At 33.6% G+C, this 22,414-nt stretch overlaps 1 protein-coding gene across 2 annotated transcripts in view; it reads right to left on the reverse strand.

Moving 5' to 3' along the window:
- Positions 1 to 22,414, reverse strand: part of MNAT1 (MNAT1 component of CDK activating kinase) — a 335,520-nt gene that overhangs the window by 165,362 nt on the left and 147,744 nt on the right. For both annotated transcript variants that reach the window (XM_037832592.1, XM_037832594.1), the window contains 3 exons: positions 13,287 to 13,390; positions 6,989 to 7,129; positions 1,833 to 1,958 (listed from right to left, as the gene is read on the reverse strand). In XM_037832592.1, the coding sequence (XP_037688520.1) occupies positions 1,833 to 1,958; positions 6,989 to 7,129; positions 13,287 to 13,390 (371 nt within the window). The remainder of the gene's footprint in view (positions 1 to 1,832; positions 1,959 to 6,988; positions 7,130 to 13,286; positions 13,391 to 22,414) is intronic.

Consider the following 22,414-nt stretch of genomic DNA (forward strand, 5'->3'; position numbering starts at 1 on the left):
GCCTCCCTGACATTACCTTAGATATTTTCAAAGAGCAATATATTAAGACACCAAATTAATGAAAAAAAATCTCCATTCATTAAAATATCTAATGCTCATCCATTCAATTATCTAGATTCCAGCCAAGATTTATAGAAGGCCTGTCAAGTGCCAGCTCTAGGAGCTTATATATCACTAAGGAAGAGGGAAAGGTAAACTGATAATGTAATACAAGGACTGTAAGCCTTAGTATAAAGGTATGCCGAAGGGTCATCAGCAGGACATTGCTTGCATGAGGAAAAAAATACATGGAACATACCTAAGCGTAACAAGATTAAATAAGAAATGCTCTTCTCTTAACTTGATAATATATCCTATTAAATCAGAAATTATAATCATTTCACAATTACTTATATACCTTGAAGTTTTGGATTGGTTTAGTTTTATATTTTAAAAGGAAAAAAAAATCAAAGAAAAAATTGGAAAATGTAAAAATTTTGGACAGTATTGGTGTATACAGACATACCAGATATATGCAGAATTACTGTATTACTAAAACAAAATATTACAGACTGCATCTGCAGAATGCTGATTAATTTTTATTATTTACTGAACATCATATAAATACTATGAAATGTCCAAAGCATTTCTACATGCATTATTTAATACTCAGTGTAATCCCACAAGGTAAAAAATAACCCCATGTTATAGAAAAGAAAAATGAAATGTGGCAATTTGTTCAACATCACACAACATTACATTAAAGGCAAATTTTGAATATACATATTCTGACTTCAATTCCGATGTTGTTTTCATTATATACAGTTATAGAATGTAAAGACTTCTGGAATAAATTAGTGTATCTCAGATCAATTGATGTTATTATAAATAACAACTAGCCCATTTATACCATTTAGAGCTTAGTATATGCCAGGCACTGTGCTAGGCACTTTGTTCCTTTAATGTCTATTTCATTTTAATATCCTTAACAATCTTATGATATAGGTGTTATGACTATCTTATAGGTGAGAAAGAAAGGTTTATTAGAGATCACTAAGTAATTTGCTCAAGTGAAACAGCTGGTTAAATGGGATAGCTGGGATCTGAAATCACTTACATTTGGTTCCAAAGTTCAAATTCTTAACCATGACTTTATAATACTGCCACACTTTTTGTACTATTATAATGAAACTATTTAACAACATATTTACAGATTTGAAAGTTACATATTTTAGAGTGGCTACAGCTAAAAAATCTGGATATTAAACATATATTAAAATTAACATGCCAAAGTGTTTTCCTGAATAAAAGAAACAATTTATACAAGTCTCCAAACATCTCATCGGCTTATAAGATCTTTCCTTTGAATGAACGACTGAGATAAAGTTTATTAAAACCCAAATTATCCCATCCTTAAACCAGTCTAGAAAGTTAAAAACAGCTTTTAAATATTAAATAAACAATTTTCATGTGGAGAAGAAATGTTTGGAGGGAAATATAAATTAATATACTGACTTTCCTACTTCATAACTGCAGACTATAACTACTTCCCTAACAATATTCATGCATTTTCTTTTAAGAAACATTTTCCTACTTTACAACTTGAAAATTCATATACAATAAGAAAATGTATACAAACACAATATTATTTACAACAAAATTGTATTTTGTATTTTGAAAATTATGTTGATTACTTTTAACTTTCCTCTTACACTGTGAATATCTGTATTACTAGACATCAGACACTGTTCTTAAACATCTCAACTTTCAGCTTATCTGTAGAAATAATATAAAATTATAAAATGTAATCCTTGAAAAATATCCTTCAAATAAGCAATTAAAATAAAGTTTACCATTTTGATGCCTGTGGAAAACGTCACTGGTTTTATACTTTTGGGTTTTTCAAGCTGCATTTCCAATTGGGTAGCTCTATCTTTATGCTGAGCCAAAAGCAGAGCAACAGGTAGATCAGAACTCTCCTATAAGAAAAGTTAAAATTCAATATTAAAGTTAAAAAAGGAAAACTAAGAAGAAACAAGTCTTTTATTTTAAATTATGCCTGTTCCATAAGCATTTGAGTCAACCTAAATATTCACTTTATGGAGAACGCTTTACAGAAAATATTAACATTCTGTAACAAGAAAAGGTTATATGGACTCATAAATCAAAATAACCTGCAAACAAGTATTTTTATAAAATCCACATTAAAGACAATATAATAGGGTCTTATTCCATCTGGAAAAGCCAACCATATTTATTAAAATAAAAAAAAATTAGAAGCTAATCACAAAAAGAGTAGTACAAAGTAGTATAACTTAGATCAGATGTTTATCTAAGACACATTCTTTTTACCAGTGAATTCAGACCAGTCTAAAATTGTTTTCCATTAGATTTCACCTGAGGCCGTTTCAAAATGATCCTTATTCTGTTTTGTACAATGGAACTATTGTAAGTTCAACCAAAAGTATTTTCTCCTTTACTGACTTATTTTTAGAAATTAAGATGAAATTTTTTTAAATTAAATAACAAAATAATAGTTAAAATATTTTTAAAATATTATATTGGTACTAAATCAGGGCCATTACTTAAATACACATCTGTGCATACACACATTAACAACACAAGCAAATTACTAACAATAATTCTTAAATACACATCTGTGCATACACACATTAATAACACAAGCAAATTACTAACAATAATTCTTAAATGTAGCTTATTTATCCTTTTTAACATAAAGCCCTCTTATATGTTTAAAGTGCTGTGGCACTCAGGTCTAAACTAAATGATATCCCCACATTTTCCTCCTTGAGTTATCAGTTAAATAAGAACACAGAAACACATGCAGAGGAAGGCAAGGAGGGAAGGAGCTCTGTCTTTCACACATACACACACACACACACACACACACACACACACACACACACAGTGTTCTCTATATACATAAACAAAGATAAAGGTAAAAACATTTCTATCTCCTATTCCAAGGTTACCAATGAAAATAAAATATTGTTCAAATGGCCTACAGATTTTTAAAATGCACAAAAAAGTCAACTATTAATCTCAAAATATTCCTTACAGAAACCCTTATTGTTAATCTTCCACAGTTTGAAAGCAAACATGTAGCTGATTCTAATTTTTTTTCCAAAACCAACATCTTAACAATAACAAATTTTAGGCACAAATGTGGTTAATTAATATACTTAAAGGAATTGTTTTAAAGTCACACTGTAGAAGTAATTCAAATAACACATAAGCAATGTAATTCATCAGAATTATCCTAGAATAAAGTTGCACCTTGAGAATTTTTAATAGAAATGCTATGCAAGAGGAATGTTACAACGATTAAAACTTCTTAAAGGAAATGTAAGAACACAAATATTATTTATAAAACCAAACCTCATTAAGGAGCAAAATCATTGAGCTGTGGCATAACAATAATGAAACAGAACTAATGAAATACAGTATGAGAATATATTTGACTACCTTTCATATTCTACAATAAATAGTATTGCTGTAAATCCCTGCAGCTATTCTATACTTCTGTTAAGAATTTTATAATAAAATGTAAGATTAAATGGCATCTTAAATGGTCTGTGGCCAAAAATATCTTTTAAAAGCCACTACTGTCCTTTCCTATTTAGGAACTAAAAGAGAAAAATAAATTTCCTTGGCTAAAAAGTTAATGCATTGCTTCCCAACTGATACTCTAAATAAATTCAAATGCTCTTCTATGGTATTTACTCTAAAAAGCAAAAGTTCTTATATAAAAGCAATATAAAATATAACACGTTCACTTCAAAAAAGTTGTTAGTCAAGGCTGTGACTTGTTTTAATCCTGGTGTCACATTCACATAAAAGGAATTGAATGTTAAAATGTCACATTAAAACAGCTGAAATTTAATAAAAATAAATAACCTAGGAATCTAATTTTAATACTAAAGCACAGAATTTACTTCAAACCTACTCTAAGCTACTTTAGTGCTCAAAACTTTGGAGCCTGAAAGCCTTTAGAGAGTGTTAAACTAGAATTAAGCAGAAGGTCTAACACCACAAAAAAATCTACGGAGTAAAATAAACTATGTGAAATATATATGTTCTAGGAAATGCGTAAAATGCAGATTCAGCCTTTTAAGTTATTTCTCTCTTCTATCTTTCCATTTTACCTTGAAAGTTTCTCTAACCTACATTAATTGCCCTAAAGGCATGCTGTTTAACATTTAAATAAATTTTAATAAGACTGCCTGTAATACTCATTAAAAGCATTATAATGACCATTCTAAAAGATTATTTTAATTGACTTTAAGCAAGCCATCTGGCAAACAATATTTCTAATAAAAATCAGCTATTAGGGTTTGACAACAATATTAGCCCATGCAAAATTTAAGACAAACTGAAGAGAATGTTCAAACTGGAATATAAAAAGATTTAATAAGTCAGGACCTGTTTAAAAATTTTTCCAAGCTGTTAAAAAAAATTGAATGAAGATTAAATAAATAGACTTTTAGGCAATATTATAGCAAATGCTACACCATAAACATTAAAACCGTAACATTAAAATCCTGTCACGTACAGTACAATGCAATGCCAATGACTTTTAAAAGGTTAAAAAATGACTTCTGGCACAAGAAACAAACCTAAAAAAAAGGAAAAAAAATTCAGTGAGTAGTACTTGTTGCCTAAATTATGTCCAGGGAATAATTCTAACCTTAAGCCTCTAGACATATTTACAAATGCCAATGCTATCTTTTCTATAAAAGTCAACAGATTGGCAAACCCAGAAAGTAAAATACAGTGCATTCTTCCACTTATTTTAATAAGGACCAAAAGGATAAAAAGAAATATAATGGATTGTTTCAATTAGCCAATAAGGGCTAAAAGAATGTTAACATTTATAACATTAAAAAAATTAATAAAGATTCAAAAATTAAAGTAATTAAGTATTTAAAAATAATTTTAAAATACAAATTAAAAATTCAAACTGCAGCAGTATTCTAAAACCAATCAGTTGTAATAAATTATAATAATGAATAGAGTAAATTACTAAGGATTATTTAAGCACCAAGTTTCATGATCTAAACAGTGAGGAAAGTTATGCGCAGTAATGACTTGCAGGTGAATAAAACAGGAAGTGGAGGTGGGCAGAGGGGATTGGGGTGGGGGGTGAGACTCACAAAAACCAATATTAATTCCAGATTATACACAATGTTCGACATCGGCAGTTTCACATTCTGTCTCATGCCCCACTGAATTAAAGGGGAGCTTCATGCCTGTAGCAGCTCAACAAGGCAGCAAAACTTAGTACTTTTGAGGACTAAGCATATGCAAGAATTACAATGCAAAGATAGCGAATCTCAAAATAAAGTCTAAAAACCTTTTATACTAGGTGGGACATAAAATATTAAAAGTATAATTTCATCTTCTATTAAAATACTATATTTGGAATTAACCCAATTAATTGAAGAGAAGCACTACCAAAAAAGTGTGTTCCTCTTTGTACAAGATAATGAAGTGAAGAATTTTCAATGTAATGATAACATCAATTTTTACTAATTTATTTTTAAAATGTTTAATTTCTCACCAAACATGTCCACAAAAATGATAAACACAGATACCTGTGTCAATTCAACTGTTAAAGCTGTCCCTACCACTTATTTTCAAGAAAGAATTAATGAAAGTTGCTAAGAAAAATTATTCTATTTTATATACTGTTGATCCCATTCTTAGAATGAAATTCACATTCCACTTACAGAATGTTGACTACTTGGGGAGCTAACTGCTGGAAAATAACAATAATTTGCAAAAGCACTGCCATTTCTTTCAAATATGCTATATTTTCATGCAAAAAAAAATACAAAATACAGTTTTAACAGAGTACCCAGATTCACTATAAACTTCAACACAAAGCCAAAACATTTGAAAATGAGCTAATTATTAGAAATCCGATATTGATCAGGAGGAAAATGCTCTGAAAAAAAATGTGTTTTAGTTTAGTAAGCTTAGAAACATATAAACAATCTACTAAACAGTACACTGACTTATGTCAGTTATAATGATAAACTCTCAACTGAAAATAAGACAGATATTGACAAAAAGTTAGAAAAAAAAAAGGTTGTCCTTTATGTTCACAAATAAGGCCCTATCTTAGGGAAGATCACTTCAAATCCTTAGCAGTTGGCAGGATACAAATAAACAGGCATATGGATAAGACTAAATTACAATTACAGTATTTTTCATAATTCTTAGGACTAAAGTCACTTTGGAGTACAGGTTAAACATTAAATGAATTTACATTATGCAAAACTCTGGGAAAACATAATTTTTTTCCAACCAAATACTATGGATTAAAAATGACCACAAATTCTTTGGCAATCCTCCCATCAAGAGGTGGGATCTATATCTCTTCCCTTTGAAACTGAGTAGTCTTTTATGCATAAAATGCAGTGGAAATGATGCTATGCAAGTTTCCAGGCCCAAGCCTTAAAATGCTAATAGCTTCTATTTCCTTTCTCTTGAAATCTTCTCTTGTATGCCTGAGTGTCATATAAGAAGTCCAATTACACACACACACACACTGCTGCAGAAGCCACATAGAGAAGTGCCATGGGATGCATAGGAGAATCAAACAATGGAGCCTAGCCTTCCAGTCATCTACAGGCACCACACGTAAGAGCAACCCATTCTAGGACTCTCCAGACCAGCTCAGCCACCAGCCAAATACCAAAAAGTAGCTCCAGTTCATGCCATGTGGAACAGAAGAATCCACCCAGCCAAAACCCATTCAAATTCCTAATCCATAGAATTGTGAACATAAAAGAGTGATTCTTGTTTTCAGAGAATGGCTTCTTATTCAACAACACACAGCTGGAACAACAATCAAAGTCAAAGGTGAACCAAAGCACCAAAACTGTTGGAAATGCCATTTAAATGCCCATTATCCAGTATAATAAATGGAAAAGGCAAACCTTGAAGACTGATTTTTTTTATCTTAATTAGCATTAATACGTACCAGTTCATCTAAAAAAGCCTGCTTATTCTTCCTTTTTAGAATCTGCTGCAGTTGTTCTTCTTTTTGTATAAATAGCCTTCTTTGTTCATTTTCTTGTCGTTCTACTTCTAAAGCTTCTTCCAATTCTTCCTGTTCCCGAGTCTAAAACAGAAACATTTATATATGACATGGAATAAATTTAGTATCTAAGATCAATCTTATACCACACTCAGATTCTTTCTTGGAAACATAAAACATACTAGTCACTTATTATTTAATACTGCAGCAATTCTATTTTGAAGGAACAAGAATTCATTTTATTTCATGTGAACATCGTTACTATTAAAAAGAATGGCATTTAGGACCAAACACCAAACAAAGCACACTAGGCCCAGTTGCAAAACTGTAGGGATTGTGCTTTATAAGGGATTTATTTATTTATAATTATTACAGATAGTTTCAAGTCATTCATTTTAAGGGATTTAACAAGGAAAAAAAACAGACGATCTCCAGACAGAACTGTTGATTGAAACAGTCCATATAATAAGACTGTCTTTAATAAAACCAATTTACAGAACACATATAATAATAGTTATCACAGTACTCAACCAAGCTTCACTTTGTCAAGCTAAAATAAGTTTCTATGATGCTAGAGTTCCAACTAGTATTCATTTAAGATAAGTTTTTAAAAACTGAAGTTATTTCCTAACACAGGCATATAAAATTCAAGAGTCCTCTTGAGGGACTGAAAAATTCAAAACTCAAATCTAATATGTAGACAGACCAATATACAGTTCTACTCATTTCTCCTATATGAAGTTCCTTAGAAATATTAAATACTTCCATGTTCTAAAACTTATTCCAATTCTAACTTATAAGTAATATTATACCTATTCTTTACACTTTGAGTCTTATGAATGAGAAATATAGTAAAATCTGAATGGCTTTATTTTAAAACCTTCAATCTTCCTCTTGAAAATACTTTTTATTCTTAATTCAACAGAACACTATGAATTTATGGCACCTCAAGGCAAACTGAGACTAGGGGGAGGGAAACAACAGCTTTAGGGATCACAAACATAATATACGAATTAACAGAAACTTCAGAGAAAAGTATATTTTCTCTGTGAAATAATATTTCTCTGTGAAACAGTATTTAAAACCCTCTATTACTGTTTTTTTTTTTTAATTCACACATCATTAGATAAATTCTCAAAGTTCTCATGGAAAAAAGAAGCTTCATTTATGCTTCAAACTCAGTATGTCGAAAATTAAATTTATCATCTGGCTTCCCAAAGTTGATCATCCGCCTATATTCCTCATACCAACCTCTCAGTCAAGTCAAGCTGAAACCTCAAAGTCATCTTTGTTTACTCCTCTACTCCCAATCCTCTTAAATTAAATCAGTTGGTAGGTTCTATTAGCAATTCCTCCTAGAAATTTCACAAACTTCTCCTCCTCTATTCTGTTCAAACATCTCCTCCTCTGTTCTGTTCAGGCCCCCAGTGGAGGAGGGAATTCAAACTTGATCTAAAAGGATTAGTAGGAATTATTGTACAAAGTTAGAGGTTGAGATATGAGGGCAGGAAAAGTGAATCACTTAATTGGAGGCCCAGAAACAGAAAAAGAGGAGCTCTTAAAAAACACAATGATTAGACAGACAGACAGATAGATAGATAGATATAGCTAAGTATGCAAATGTTAGGGAGGTATAGAGTAGGGACACAACTGACACAGTGATGAATTCTTTTTGGGATGGAAGACAAGTAGAATCAGAAAAGGTTTCATACAGAGGATGAGCTAAGACTTCAACAAGTAGGTATTTACCCCCATGGCACTGTGGAGCCACCATTTAGGCAGAAAGAACAAAGGTACAAAGAAGTCAAACAAGGTGGAATGCTTGGTATTGCCAAGTATGAAGTACATGGGTGGAAGAAAGCTCTAGATAAAGCCGGAGAAGCAAGCAGAGGGCAGATCATGGAGAATGTGTCATGCAATACTAAGGGAATTTGTGCCATACTAAAGCAAGTGGGCAGACATTAAGGGAATTTGAGAGATGAATTTTGAAAGATGACTAGAAGCCATGAGGTACATACATCAATGGGTTCAAGACTGAAGACAGGACAGCCAGTGGAACAAAGAAGGGGGAAGGGGAGTAATTAAAGCTAATCTACAAAAGCAAATGGCCCCATATTGCCAAGGCCTCTCACCTTGCTCAAATCTCTTTCTTTGCAAGAGTGCCCGCATGTTCCTCTCACATGTGTACCTAATAAATTTTCTGCCTGCTTACTCTAAAAAAAAAAAAATTTCAACAATCCAGATGAGATAGGATGTGAGCCCTTAATAAGACAATAATAGTAGAAATAGGGGAGGAATCAGGTTTGAAAAATAATAGGGAGAGACCATCAATAGTACATGAAGACTAGCTGGATATGGCTGGAACATTTGGATGGATGCTGATGCCATTAACCGTAATAAGGAACATTAAAAGGAGAAACACATGGGAGAGTGAAAATAAAAAGTTCAGTCTGGAGCATACTGAACTACAAGCGCCTGCAGTACCTCCAGAAAGAAATGTCTAAACCATGCATAGAAATGTGGATATATTACATAATATAATTGTAGGAGCTCAGAAGAAAAAAAAAAATGATCTGCAGAAACATTTGAGAATAATCACTGTTAGGGGATAACCCATAAAGAGATGCACTAAGATGAACCTGCATTTAAGGAACAGGCAGAAAAGACAAGCCTCTTAGAATGATGAAAAAGAAGAATGAGAGCACCAAAAGGAGGAGAATAGAGAAGCTCACAGAAGTTAAAGCAAGAGTTTTCAACAGTTTAAAACTCCTCAATGACTATCATCAACAAAATGGTTTTTATAACATTGCTCTAAGAAATCCCAATTCCCTAGTAAGATGCCTTAAGGTCCACAAGTGAGAGATTAAGCAGATGAGACTCCAGCCTAACCCTCTTTCCATCATCACTTCAACCAAAGTATTCTGAATAAGGTTTCATTTGAAGAAAGGGTTCAAAATGTGCTAAAACCTAAAAACAAGTCCAAATTACTTTTCACATTATGTAAGATCTTATTTGACCTAGGCCCTTTCTATTTCTCCAATTGCAACTCTTCTCCTTTAACTTTGGCAATATAAAAATACTTTCAACTCCCAAAACTCTCCATGATTATCCATGCCTTCTTTCCTTTGCTCAAGATTTTCCTTCCACCTGGAATATCCTTGTGTCAGCCTCCACACTATTGTTCCATCTTCCTCACCTGGGTATGTTCTACTTGTCCTCAAGGTTCCATTCAGCCACCATCTCCCCTGGAAAGCCTTTCCTAATCTTCCCAAACTGGATTACATATCCATTCTCTGTGATCCCATAACTGAATGCACACAGAACATTCCATGTGCTTATGACATTGGATTGAAATCACCTGGTTCCTGAAGGATCGGGGCTCTATATTTGTATACTATATGTTTGGCAGATGTTCAATAAATGTTTATTAAACTGAATTTTTTTTTCAGAATTGTTAAACATTCTGAAAATTGTTAAACATTCTATCAAGCAAACTCTGCTGCTCATGAGAACCCAGAAAACCAGAAATAAAAATTACGATAATCTTCACTATGACTATTGCAAGATCAGATCACCCTTGTTCAGTTTCTCAATGTGCACACTGATTATTGTCAGGTGCCAGCTCCAGGAAACAAATAAGACCTCCTCAGCAGACAACTCAAATCAACAGTCTCTAATTCAATCATATTTGCCCAGTAATACTTTTCTCTGTGTTAGAAATAGGTCATTTTATGTGCCTAATCATGCAAAAGGCTACTTCTTTTTTTTCTGATACAACTTCAGTGTTTTCGAAAGTCAGGCTTCTACATCACAGAGACAGAAAAGGCAAGCTGCTACCTTAGGTTAATTAACAGGTATCAGCCATGTAAGTTATTAGCCCATCCTCCATGGACCACTTGAGGGTTCTAATACAGTTACTGATGCATATGACCTAGCAACATCCTTTAAAATGTAGTCCTAAGTCTTTTATGTTTGTATCAGTGCCTAACTCCCAGTAAAGTATAATTAATAAGTATAAATGCTCTGAAAGAATAATTAAGTAATAAAAGATAATGACTTACTGGACAAAACATTCAGCTATAATATATGCAGGTGCTAAACAGTGATAGGAAGGATAAAAGTCCAAATAATCTCATTATAATATGTGTGAAATAAAATATTTTATTCAATAACATATAAAGTTCTAAGGCAATTAGAAATTCCTGCTTTAAAATAATAAAACCTATGTAAGAACACAGTTTGTGTATATTATTGAAGTCAAGTTGGTATCAGAGCAAAAGAGACTGCTACACATTTTGGATGTTAAATTTAAGACTAATGGTAACTACAAAGAAAATATCAGAGCGTATGTAAGCCCATAGAGACAGAAATTAGACTACAGGTTGCCAGGGGCAAGGGGCAGGGACACTGAGAATTTAATGCATAATTGGTATGGGGTTTCTGTTTGGGGCAATGAGAAGTTTTTATTAAGGGAAAGTAGTGAGGGTACCGCAACATTGTGGATGTAATTAATCCCACTGAATGGTATGTTTGTCAGTGGTTTAGATAGAAAAGTTTACACCGTATATATCTTCCCACAATAAAAAAAAAAAGAGCATCTAAAGAAACAATGACAATTAAATGTAGCACATGATCCTGTATGGTCTCCAACAAGGGAGGAGAAAAGGCTCATATAGATTTGGAAAAACGGAAAAATTGGAATATAGACTATAAGTTTTATATCAATGTTAAATCTCTTGAACTGGATAACCGCACATAAATGACTATCTTTCATCTTAGGAAATGTATATGACAGCATTAGGTCTTCAAGGAGCAATGAAGTATACAATCTACACTCAAGTGTTTAGAAAATGGATTGATAAATAGGCAAACAGGCAAGTAGACAGACAGATGGATTGATAAACAGATAGATACAATAATATAGCAAATGCGGAAAAAAGTTAAAATTGGTGGTTATCTGGGAAGGGGGTAAGGGTAAATGTATATTGGAGTTTTCTGTATTATTTTTGTAACTAGTCCTGTAAGTTTGAAAGTATTTTTAAAATAAAAAAAACAATAATGCAACCAGTCTAGAATTAGATTATTCTTTCAATGCAATCTTCAGTATTATTTCCTAGCTTAAAACTAAGGCTGAACAAAGCACTCACTTGAAGGGAAACAACCTTCCATTATTGAGTTAAATAGAATTAATGCACGTTATCAAGGTAATCCCTATTTTGCAAGCATCTTCTGATGTAACCCAGAGAAGAACACTGGGCAAGGAGAACTAATTTCTATTGCATATGATGCTCTCAGAAATGAGAAACCTTTTAAAGAAGCCAGGCTTAGTATGAATGGAAAGGGAACGTAGTGCCAGTTCCTTAAGAGCTTTATGGCAGAAAAAGTGCCTAAATGAAACACTTCAAAGAGGAAGTCCCTTCTAACACAGATGAAAATAGCAGTTATGTAATCCAATATATGTGTATCATTTGAGATGATTACAAAAATTCCTGATAAAGACCTCAACAATACCTTCCTCTGCTTTCCCCGAAGTCTAGAAAACCAAGTTGTAGTAAAGAAATGACAACCAAATTGTATAAATTAGACAATTACATATCTACATGCATATAATTCTTTTTCCTTTATAAAATACTTTTATAATCATAAGTTTGTCCTGAAATATTTCAAATCAAATTTGAATATTACAACAACTAAAATAAGTTAAAATTACTTTTATATGTTGGTAATGCTACTATTTCAGTAAAACAAAGGTACTAATAGAGAAATCAAAGTTAAGCTTAATTTACAAAACTATTTGATTTAATGAATCTATGTGAGTTTCTAATAAATAGTGTCTTTGTTTTCTTCATCACCTTCTTGGGAGCTCCAGAAATGTCTGTCTGTGTATCTCTCCCTTTTAGATGAGATAGAAATTAATGTCAGAGGGAAAATTGCTCCTCCATTATTTTGTGACTATTGTCCAAATGCACATCTACCAAAGAATTTTATAGACAGGCAAAATTAGCATTAAGAACTACCAACCTTAATAATCCATTTCCCTAAGAAAATGCAGTTGGAAATTAATGTCATGAAAGTTGTTTTCGCAAGAGTAATGTATGCCTGCTTACCTACAAGCCTATATATATTAGTATTTATAGCCTAAATTTCAACTAAACTCTCTGTAAATGTTCCTGGTTTAAAAGTATTCTGTGGAAGCCTTGGTTTCTAATACAGAAGAAGAAAAACATGCATAGACACCAACCAGCTTTAACTTATTTTTCTGAATGACATCCTTGTTTTCCTTTTGATATAACTCCATTTTCTTTTTGGTGTTGTCCAAATCCACATTGTTGGTCAAGTTGAAAACTGCATCAGAAAGGAAATAATGACATGAAATACAGTTTTAATATAAACCTTAAATAGATAATTAGAGCTAAATATTCACCACAGTGACTTCTTATTCAACAAATTGCCATTCCTCACAGCTCTTTCTCTGTGTACTTGAACCTACCTACTTTAGAAATCAACTCTACTTACAGCAACTATGTCTTCTAAGCCAAATATAAGGACTGTCAGACAATCATACCAAAAATCTAAATATCAAGATCACTCTGGAAAATCTCATGTGCTTGATATAATCACATTAGATTTCATGTTATAGCCCCCACTCTTACTTTAAAAGAATATAACAGATTGCTTAATTTTTTTAATAAAAAGTATAAGTCTAGGCTCTTTAACAGGTCAGAATCCAATCCCAGAAAGAATCTGTACTCCAGAAACAGAAAAATTATCCAAAAGAATTCTAAAACATCATATATTTGTATAATTTATATCAAACAAAAACTGGTTTTATTCACATTCCAATGGTCTCCAAAATAACTAGATGTAAACTTTAATTATTTCCCATGTACTCTAAATCTGGAAGAGTATGAAATAGAAAAGAGTAGAAATTTAACAGTGAAGGTAAAAGATAAATTGGCAACAGAAATATAAATTGATGTAATTTCATAAGAAACCACTGAGTCATGTTCAGCAAGCTCATGAATTTTCAGTGAATTAGAAGAGCCTTTTCATAATCCCAACTCAAAATAATTTGAATTACAAATGCTTACTCCCTTCCCTTCATGATCATTTTACTTCCAAATCTTTATAAGTTTACACATACAAATCAATAGGTTACTATAATTCGTTGAACCCCACCCCCCAAAAAAATCTCTTCCAGAACATATAAACCCATATTATAAAGTAAAGCCCTACAACCCCATCCCTAAGTCTTTGCAACAGCCTGTTGAAGGAAGGACTTGTATCATTAAAACTATCCTGTTCCATAACTCAATTCAGACCTCTCTCAGCTTCCTCTTAACCTTTCTCCATCCTTTCTTCTCCAATTACTTACCACTTCTTCCTGTGTCTTATCTGAGAAACATGCATGTTTTACCCTAAATAATGCTGCTTCAATCCCAGTATTTCTTCAAATTCCTTCCCCAAACTGCTCCTTCTTTTAAGCAACAACTTCTCAAATACTTTTTAGACTTCTAGATCATAGTTATAAGAATTGAAAGTATTGAAAGAACAAAATAGGGTTGTTAATTTTGTTGAGTAAAGCTATAAAAGAGACTTAAAAGACCAATCTGTTCCATAATTTCAATTTAATCTCCATAAAAGGTAAACATTCCAGAACATCAACTTATCATAATTATTATTGAAAATCCAGGTTCATTTAGGTACACAGACAAAACAGAAGCAATACTCAATTTATTAAACTCAAGCTAAAATTCTAGGAAAATTGAGGGGAAAAAACAATAAACTCCTAGCTACTTTTCCGGCTTTTTTACCACAGTGTAGAAAGGAAAATGTTAACAGTGGAATGCAAAAGGGGGAATAGGAAGCTCTAGGGGTTGATCCCTCCACCAAAGCAACCAAGCTGAAAAGTGCAAATGGAACAAGTGGATAAGAACAATTGAAATTAACTACTTTGCATTTCTAGAACCCTGATCAAATGCTTATAACAACCAGGAGAGTGCTTGAAGAAGGGAAAAGCTTCTGATCTCTCACAAGTGAGTGGCAAGTGCAAACCAAAGCCATTCCCCTTTCCTCATCCCTCCGCAACTGTGGGAAGAACAGCTCATGATTGGAAGTGGCTGGCTCCAAAAATTAAGGGTTATGTGTTTTGGTTGGTCTGCTGATGTCCTGAAGGACCAGCACAGATGCTTGCCTCAGTTTCAGTCATCAGGCCGAAGTAGCTTGTCCCACTTGTTCCTATTAGAAGGGTCAAAGAGACAATACCAGTACTTCACTCCTTTTTTGAGCCAGAAATTTAAATCTTTGCCAGGTTACTAACTTACTGCAAAAATAACAGGACATACCAAGAGCCACTGATTGTACACTTAGGATGGATTGTATGTTGTGTGAATTAAAGTGTTAAAAATTTTAAATAATAATAATAATAATGGGACCGAAACTTCAGTGACTACACACAACAATGAATGCACACCTTGCAAAAATATATTGAAAGAGTCACAGATTGGCTAAACATTCAACAAGCAAAGCCCAGCAATACCTGAGGAGTGAGAGAATCAGATTTCCAGGGTTTATACATTATAATTTCAGAATGTCCACTTCTCAAAAAAAAAAAAAAAGGAAAATTTACAGAAACCAGAAAATTATGGTTCATTAACAAGAAAAAAAGAATTTGAAAGAAACCATCCCTAGAGAAGCCCAGACACTGGAACTACTAGCCAAAGATGTTAAATCACCTATTTTAAATAAGTTGAGTGAGCTAAAGGAAACATGGACAAAGGAAATTACGAAAAGTATGCATAAACAAAATGAGAATATAAACAGAGAATCAAATAGAAATTCTAGAGCTGTATGTACAATAACTGAATTGAAAAATTCACTAGAGGAGCTGAACACCAGATATGAACAGAGAGAAGGGTCACTGAAGCAGAAAGATAATATAATTGAAATTTTCTAGCCAAGGATGACAAAGAAAAAAGAAGAAAAATGAACAGAACATGAGCAACCTGAGGAGACCATTAAGCATACCAACATAAGCAACAGAAAGAGAAGACACAGAGAAAGGGGCAGAAAGAATACTGAAGAAATAAATGGCCATAAACTTTCCAAATTTGAAGAAAGATATGAAGATACATATTTTAAAAATGGCAAAAAAAGAAACAAAAAAATTCCAAGCAGGATCAACTCAAAGAAATCCACACCAAGATAACAAAACAGGCAAACAGTCAAACTGAAGACAGAAGAATTTTTAAAGTGCTCTGTGTGTGTGTGTGTGTGTGTGTGTGTGTGTGTGAGAGAGAGAGAGACAGAGAGAGAGAGACAGACAGACAGAATCACGAACAAGGGATCCTCAATAAAATTAACAGCTGATTTCTCATCAGAAACCATGGAGCCCAGAGGGCAATAGGATGACATTTTAAATACTGAAAGAAAAAAACTGTCAACAAAAAATTCTATATGTGGCAAAATTATCCTTCAAGAACTGCCGAATGCCGAAGATAAAGAGAGAATTCGGAAATCCAAGGAAGCCTCAATGAGACTAAGTGCCAACTTCTCATCGGAAACTATGGATGAGAGAAGGCAGTGCAACGACATAGTTAAAGAATTGGAAACAAAAAATTGCTAACCAAGAATTCTGTATCCAGCAAAACCGTGTTTCAAAAACAAGGGAGGAATTAACATATTCCCAGAAAAACAAAATCCGAGGGAATTTGTTCCCATTAGACCAGTCTTACAAGAAATACAAAGGGGAGTTCTGTATGTGGAAAGGAAAGGACAGTAGACAATTGGCTGAAGCCACATGAAGAAATAAAGATCTCAAGTAAAGATAATGACATGGGTAAATATAAATACAATAAATGTAAATACCAGTACTATTGTACTTTTGATTTGTAACTCTACTTTTTACTTCCCACAGGATCTAAAAGGCAAATGTACAAAATGTAATGATAAATCAATGGAACCCTTGTACATTACAGTGGAAATGTAAAATGGTGCAGCCACTGTGGAAAACAGTTTGTTAGTTCCTCAAAAAGTTAAACATAAAATTACCATATGACCCAGCAATTCCAATCCTGGTATCTTCCCAATAGAATTGAAAACAAAGACTCCAACAGATACCTGTACACTAATGTTCGTGGCAGCATTATTCATAATACCTAAATGATGGAAATAATACAGAGGTCCATCACACAGTAGAGTGGATAGACAAAAATGTGGTATTATCTATACAATGGAATACTACTCAGCCATAAAAATGAATGAAGTTTTGATACATGCTACAACATGGATGAACCTTGAAAACATCATGGTAAGTGAAACAAACCAGAAGCAAAAGGTCCCCCATTGTATGATTATACTTATAGAAAGTAACTAGAATAATCAAATTCATAAAGACAGAAGGTAAATTAGAGGTTACCAGGGGCTGGGGGGTTGTAGGGAAAAGGAGTTATTGCTCAATGAGTACACACTTTCCATCTGGAATAATGAAAAAGTCCTGGAAAAAGTGGTGATGGTTACACAGCACTGTGAATGTACTTAATCCCACTGAGGTGTATACTTAAAAATGGTTAAAATGGTCAATTTAAAATTTTGCATATTTCACCATGATAAAAAATAATAATTTTAAAAAAATAGTAATGGTGGTAAGCCAGGGGACTAGCTAAAATGAAATGTAGGGCACTCACCATAAATCACACTCCAGCACAGACATAAAATAGAGGAGGCTCCAGATTGGCATCAGGCCTCAGAAAGATACTTGTGATCCATTCGCTAATATGATCTGATTCCACCATTTGGCCGACCACCCACAAATTATCCCTTGAATTTAACAGGCCATCCTCTGAGCCATCAAATCCAGTGATCTTTCACAATCTCTACCATCCTCAAATGTCTATGCCAGCTTAACAATGTTGATCACTTCACTTTTCCTCAAGCACTTCCTTCCCTTGAATAATTTGTTAATATATTCTCCTGATCTTCCTCCTACTACTCTAACTGCTCACTCTTGTTTCTATCTCTAGCTTTTCTTGGTCTCTGAGTACTCCTTATGATTGTATATGTTGCATTATTTCTTCCCTCCATGTTTGTTGAGCAATCTCATCACTTCCTATAGCTTGAACCACATAAACGCCAGGAAAATTTGACAATATCTCAAAGTACATTATAGAAAACCAAATATACAATGATTTCAAATGTTGCTCTACTGTATAAATATTCTTTACCTGCTATACACCAAGATTTAACACCACATTCATCTGACTCACTCTCCTGTGCATTCCACAAGCATCAGTTGCCAAATCCTACAGATTCTACCACCAAAATCTCCTTTGAAACTGCCTTTACTCTCAGTTTCCCCTGCCTGTCCACTAATACAGGATCTTATTTCTATTTATAATAATCTCTGACTGAACTTCCTGTCTCTAGAATCTTTCCATCTTACCCTACAACTTAGTCCCATTTATAATATACAATGCTGCCAGACTAATATTTCTAAAGCACACTTCAAATCACCTTCCACCTCAACCTCCACCTTCTTATAGTCCTCACCCTCTACCCTAACTCCTATAATTAGAGAAAAAAATCAAATACTTTTAAAATTCAGAACCATTCACAATCTGGCAGTAACTACTTCTATCTCTCCTTAAGAAAGACTGTTCATCAAACTAGACAGCTCTCCATTTCCCAAATATCCCCAACATTTCCTGTTCATTCCTCTGATCATACAATTCTGCCTAAAAATGCATTGATCCCCTTTCTTCCTATTAAAAATATACTCAATCTTTAAAATCCCACCGATACCTCACCCATAAAACTCTCCCAGATTCCCATAGCTAGAAATAACTTCCCTTACTAGCAAGCTTGCAAAATATTATTTACAACTCACATGAAAATCTTTCTACCTTACATGATATGTAAATGCATACTTTGCATTCTTTCCTTTCACTTCATCTTGCATTCAAAGATCCCATTTTATATATCTCTGTATCATCCTGATATAGAGGAAAGAAGAAAGAAAAGAAGTGAAGATTTTAATGATTATCTACAAGGATCCCAACACTGTGGTTTGGTGAGTGTACAAAAGAGCTTCCTCTTTTCAAAGACTAACACTCTCTTTAGGGTGATCACACAAAAACTCATATTGAAATAACAATATAAGGCACTACATGATTAAGCGAGAACAGGGGAAACAATTTAAATGAACTTCTTCATTCATTAAACAAAATTTAGCACTGTGCTGGTTGTTCAATAAATATTTATTAAAGAAATAAAGAAAAAAAAAACTAGTTTCCCTTTCAGTGGAATCAGCTACCAATTAAGCCTTCTAAAACGGAATTCTGATTATGTCTTACAGCCATAGGACACTCCGTTCACTTATTTCTTCTATATCCATAATACTTTGAAAGAACCAACTCTGGCCCCAAAGTAACTTTCCAACTTTATCTAATACAGTAGTTTTCCATTTCTGTTTTGTGTAGTACTGCAGATTCCTCGGGGCCTTTCTAGAACCAAAGAAAGGAGAGATTCAGCAATTCCCTCTCATTTGTTTGCACAAAGTGACTTCCTTCTCAAAATGCTGCTTGAATAATAGGCACTATACAGCAAACATCTACACGATATGCATAACAGGCCCTATATTTGGCACTTACCCTAATTACCTCATTTAATCCTCTGGACAACTTTATGAGGTAGGCACTAACTACAATTATTCATACTTTACAGATAAGGTTTAAAGACATTACATAATTTACCCAAAGTACACAGCTAGTAAATGTTGGAAACACAATTTTAACCCACGCTTTCTGACTCCAAAGCCTGAACTTTAATCTACAATCCTAGTTATATTACTTCTCCAATGTCTAAAAAAACTGCTCACTCAATTCAGGTATTCCTCTGGTTCTGCACAGGACCCATGCTTTCCCACCTCTGTACCCACTTCTCTATCCAAAGGACCCATTGTAGGGCTCTTCTTTATAACCCACTTTGCAGTTACAATCTATCCCTGAATACCCACAATACTTTATCTAGCATCATTCTGGTGGCACATATCTACTTTTCATCTTGTACAATTATTTTTGATATACATATCTTATCTGATCAATTAGACTGTCCCTTGGAGGCAGATTCTAGCTCTCATTCATCTTCATCACCCCCAGAACTTAAATTAAAAACTTCCTATCTGTGAGGACTGTGAAAAGATGGCAGAGTAGGGAGTTCCAAGACTGGGTCCTTCAACTAAAACAACAATCAAACAGGCAGGAACTTGTCTGAAACAACTATTTTGAAACTCCAGAGGCCAGAAGAACACTGTACAGCATCCAGGCAAGAGCAAGAAGAAAAGGCTGATAAATTCCAGTAAGGAAGAGTAAATTGTCTGGCCACATGGGATCCAGCCTCAGCTAGCTCACCAGTGACAGAAAGGGTCATAAAAATCCTAATCCCTAAGAAAAGGAGTGGGTGCAGCTGACCACTGATCACGGCTATTGATTAGTGAATTCAATCGCTGGGGTCCCGACACTAAGAATGGCCATTGTTTCAGTCTTCCTAGTTACAGGGGCAGCAGCAATGGAGAATTAAGTCTCCAACTATTATCATAGAGATGTCTGCTTCTCCCTTCGGTTTTGCCAGTATTTGCCTCATGCATTTTGGGGCACCATGGTTAGGAGCATAAATATTTATAATTGTTATTTCTTCTTGGTGGATTGCCCCTTTTATTAATATATAATGTCCTTCCTTGTCTCTAACTAACATTTTTGCATTTAAAGTCTATTTTGTCTGATATTAGTATAGCTACCCCACCTCTTTTTTGGTTACTATTTGAATGGAATATCTTTTTCTAACCTTTCACTTTCAACCTATTTGTATCCTTGGGTCTAAGGTGAGTCTCTTTTAGACAGCATAGAGATGGATCATATTTTTTTCATTCATTCTGCCAATCTGTGTCTTTTGCTTGGAGAGTTTAATCCATTAACATTCAATGTTGCTACTGCAGAGGCAGTACTTACTTCAACCATTCTATCCTCTGGCTTCTGTATGTCATGTCTTATTTTTCTCTCTCTTTATTCTTTTAGTTACCCTTTCTGATCATCTTCATTTCTACAGTCTCCTCCAAGCCTCCCTCTCCTGTCTTTTCTCTTCAGCTGTAGAACAACCTTTAATATTTCTTGTAGGGCAGGACTTCCTCAGGAAGCTAAATATAGAACTGACATATGTTCTGGCAATCCCACTACTAGATATACACTTAGAAGAATTGAAAGCAAGGAGGCAAACAGACATTTGCTTACTAATGTTCAAAGCAGCATTATCCACAATTGTCAAAAGATGTAAACAACCCAAGTATCCATCAACAGATGAATGGATAAACAAAATGTGGTATACCCATACAATAGAATATTATTCAACAGTAAGAAGGGATGAAGTCCTGATGCATGCAACAACATGGATGAACCTTGAGAATATTATGTTGAGTGAATTAAGTCAGACACAAAAGGACCAATATTGTATGATCTCACTAATATGAACTAATTACAATAAATAAACTCATAGATTTAAAATCTATACTGCAGGTTACCAAGAGATAGAATGAGGGTATAGAATGGGGAGCGATGAGTAACTTGTGCAGAATTTTTAATTAGGTTGAATGTAAATGTTTAGAAATGGATAGAGGTATTGGTAGCATATTATAGTAAGTGTAATTAATAGTACTGAATTATGCCATGTAATTGTGGTTGAAAGGGGAAGTTTAGGGTCGTGTATGTCACTGGAAGGAAAGCTTGGCTAGAGGATGAAAGATGGGACCCTATAACAGTGAACCTGTTGTGGATATGACTGTGATTAATGGTACAAATATAAGAATGTTCTTTCATGAACTAGAACGAATATATGTCACTATTATAAGGTGTTAATAATAGAGTGCTATATGGGAAAAATGTACATAATGTAAACTATGGACTATAGTTAACAGTAAATATTATTTTAATATTCTTTCAACCACTGTGACAAATGTACCACACCAATGCTAAGGGTCAATGATGGGGGGATGGGGTGTATGGAGTCTTTCTTTTTGGAGCAATGAAAATGTTCTAAAATTGATTGTGGTCATGAATGCACAACTCTGGGATTAATCTGTGTGCCTCTGATTGTATACTTTGGATGGACTGTATGGTGTATGAACATAGCTCAATAAAATTGCTTAAAAAAAAAAGAGTGGATCAAAAACCTAGATATAAGAACAGGAACCATCAAACTCCTAGAAGAAAACATAGGGAAGCTTTTCAGGAGCTTGTGTTAGGCAATGGTTTCTTAGACTTTACACCCAAAGTAAAAGCAACAAAAGATAAATAGATAAATGGGACATCATCAAAAGTAAAA

This window comes from Choloepus didactylus, chromosome 4 (genome assembly GCF_015220235.1).
Source record: "Choloepus didactylus isolate mChoDid1 chromosome 4, mChoDid1.pri, whole genome shotgun sequence".
Taxonomy (NCBI): Eukaryota; Metazoa; Chordata; class Mammalia; order Pilosa; family Megalonychidae; genus Choloepus; species Choloepus didactylus.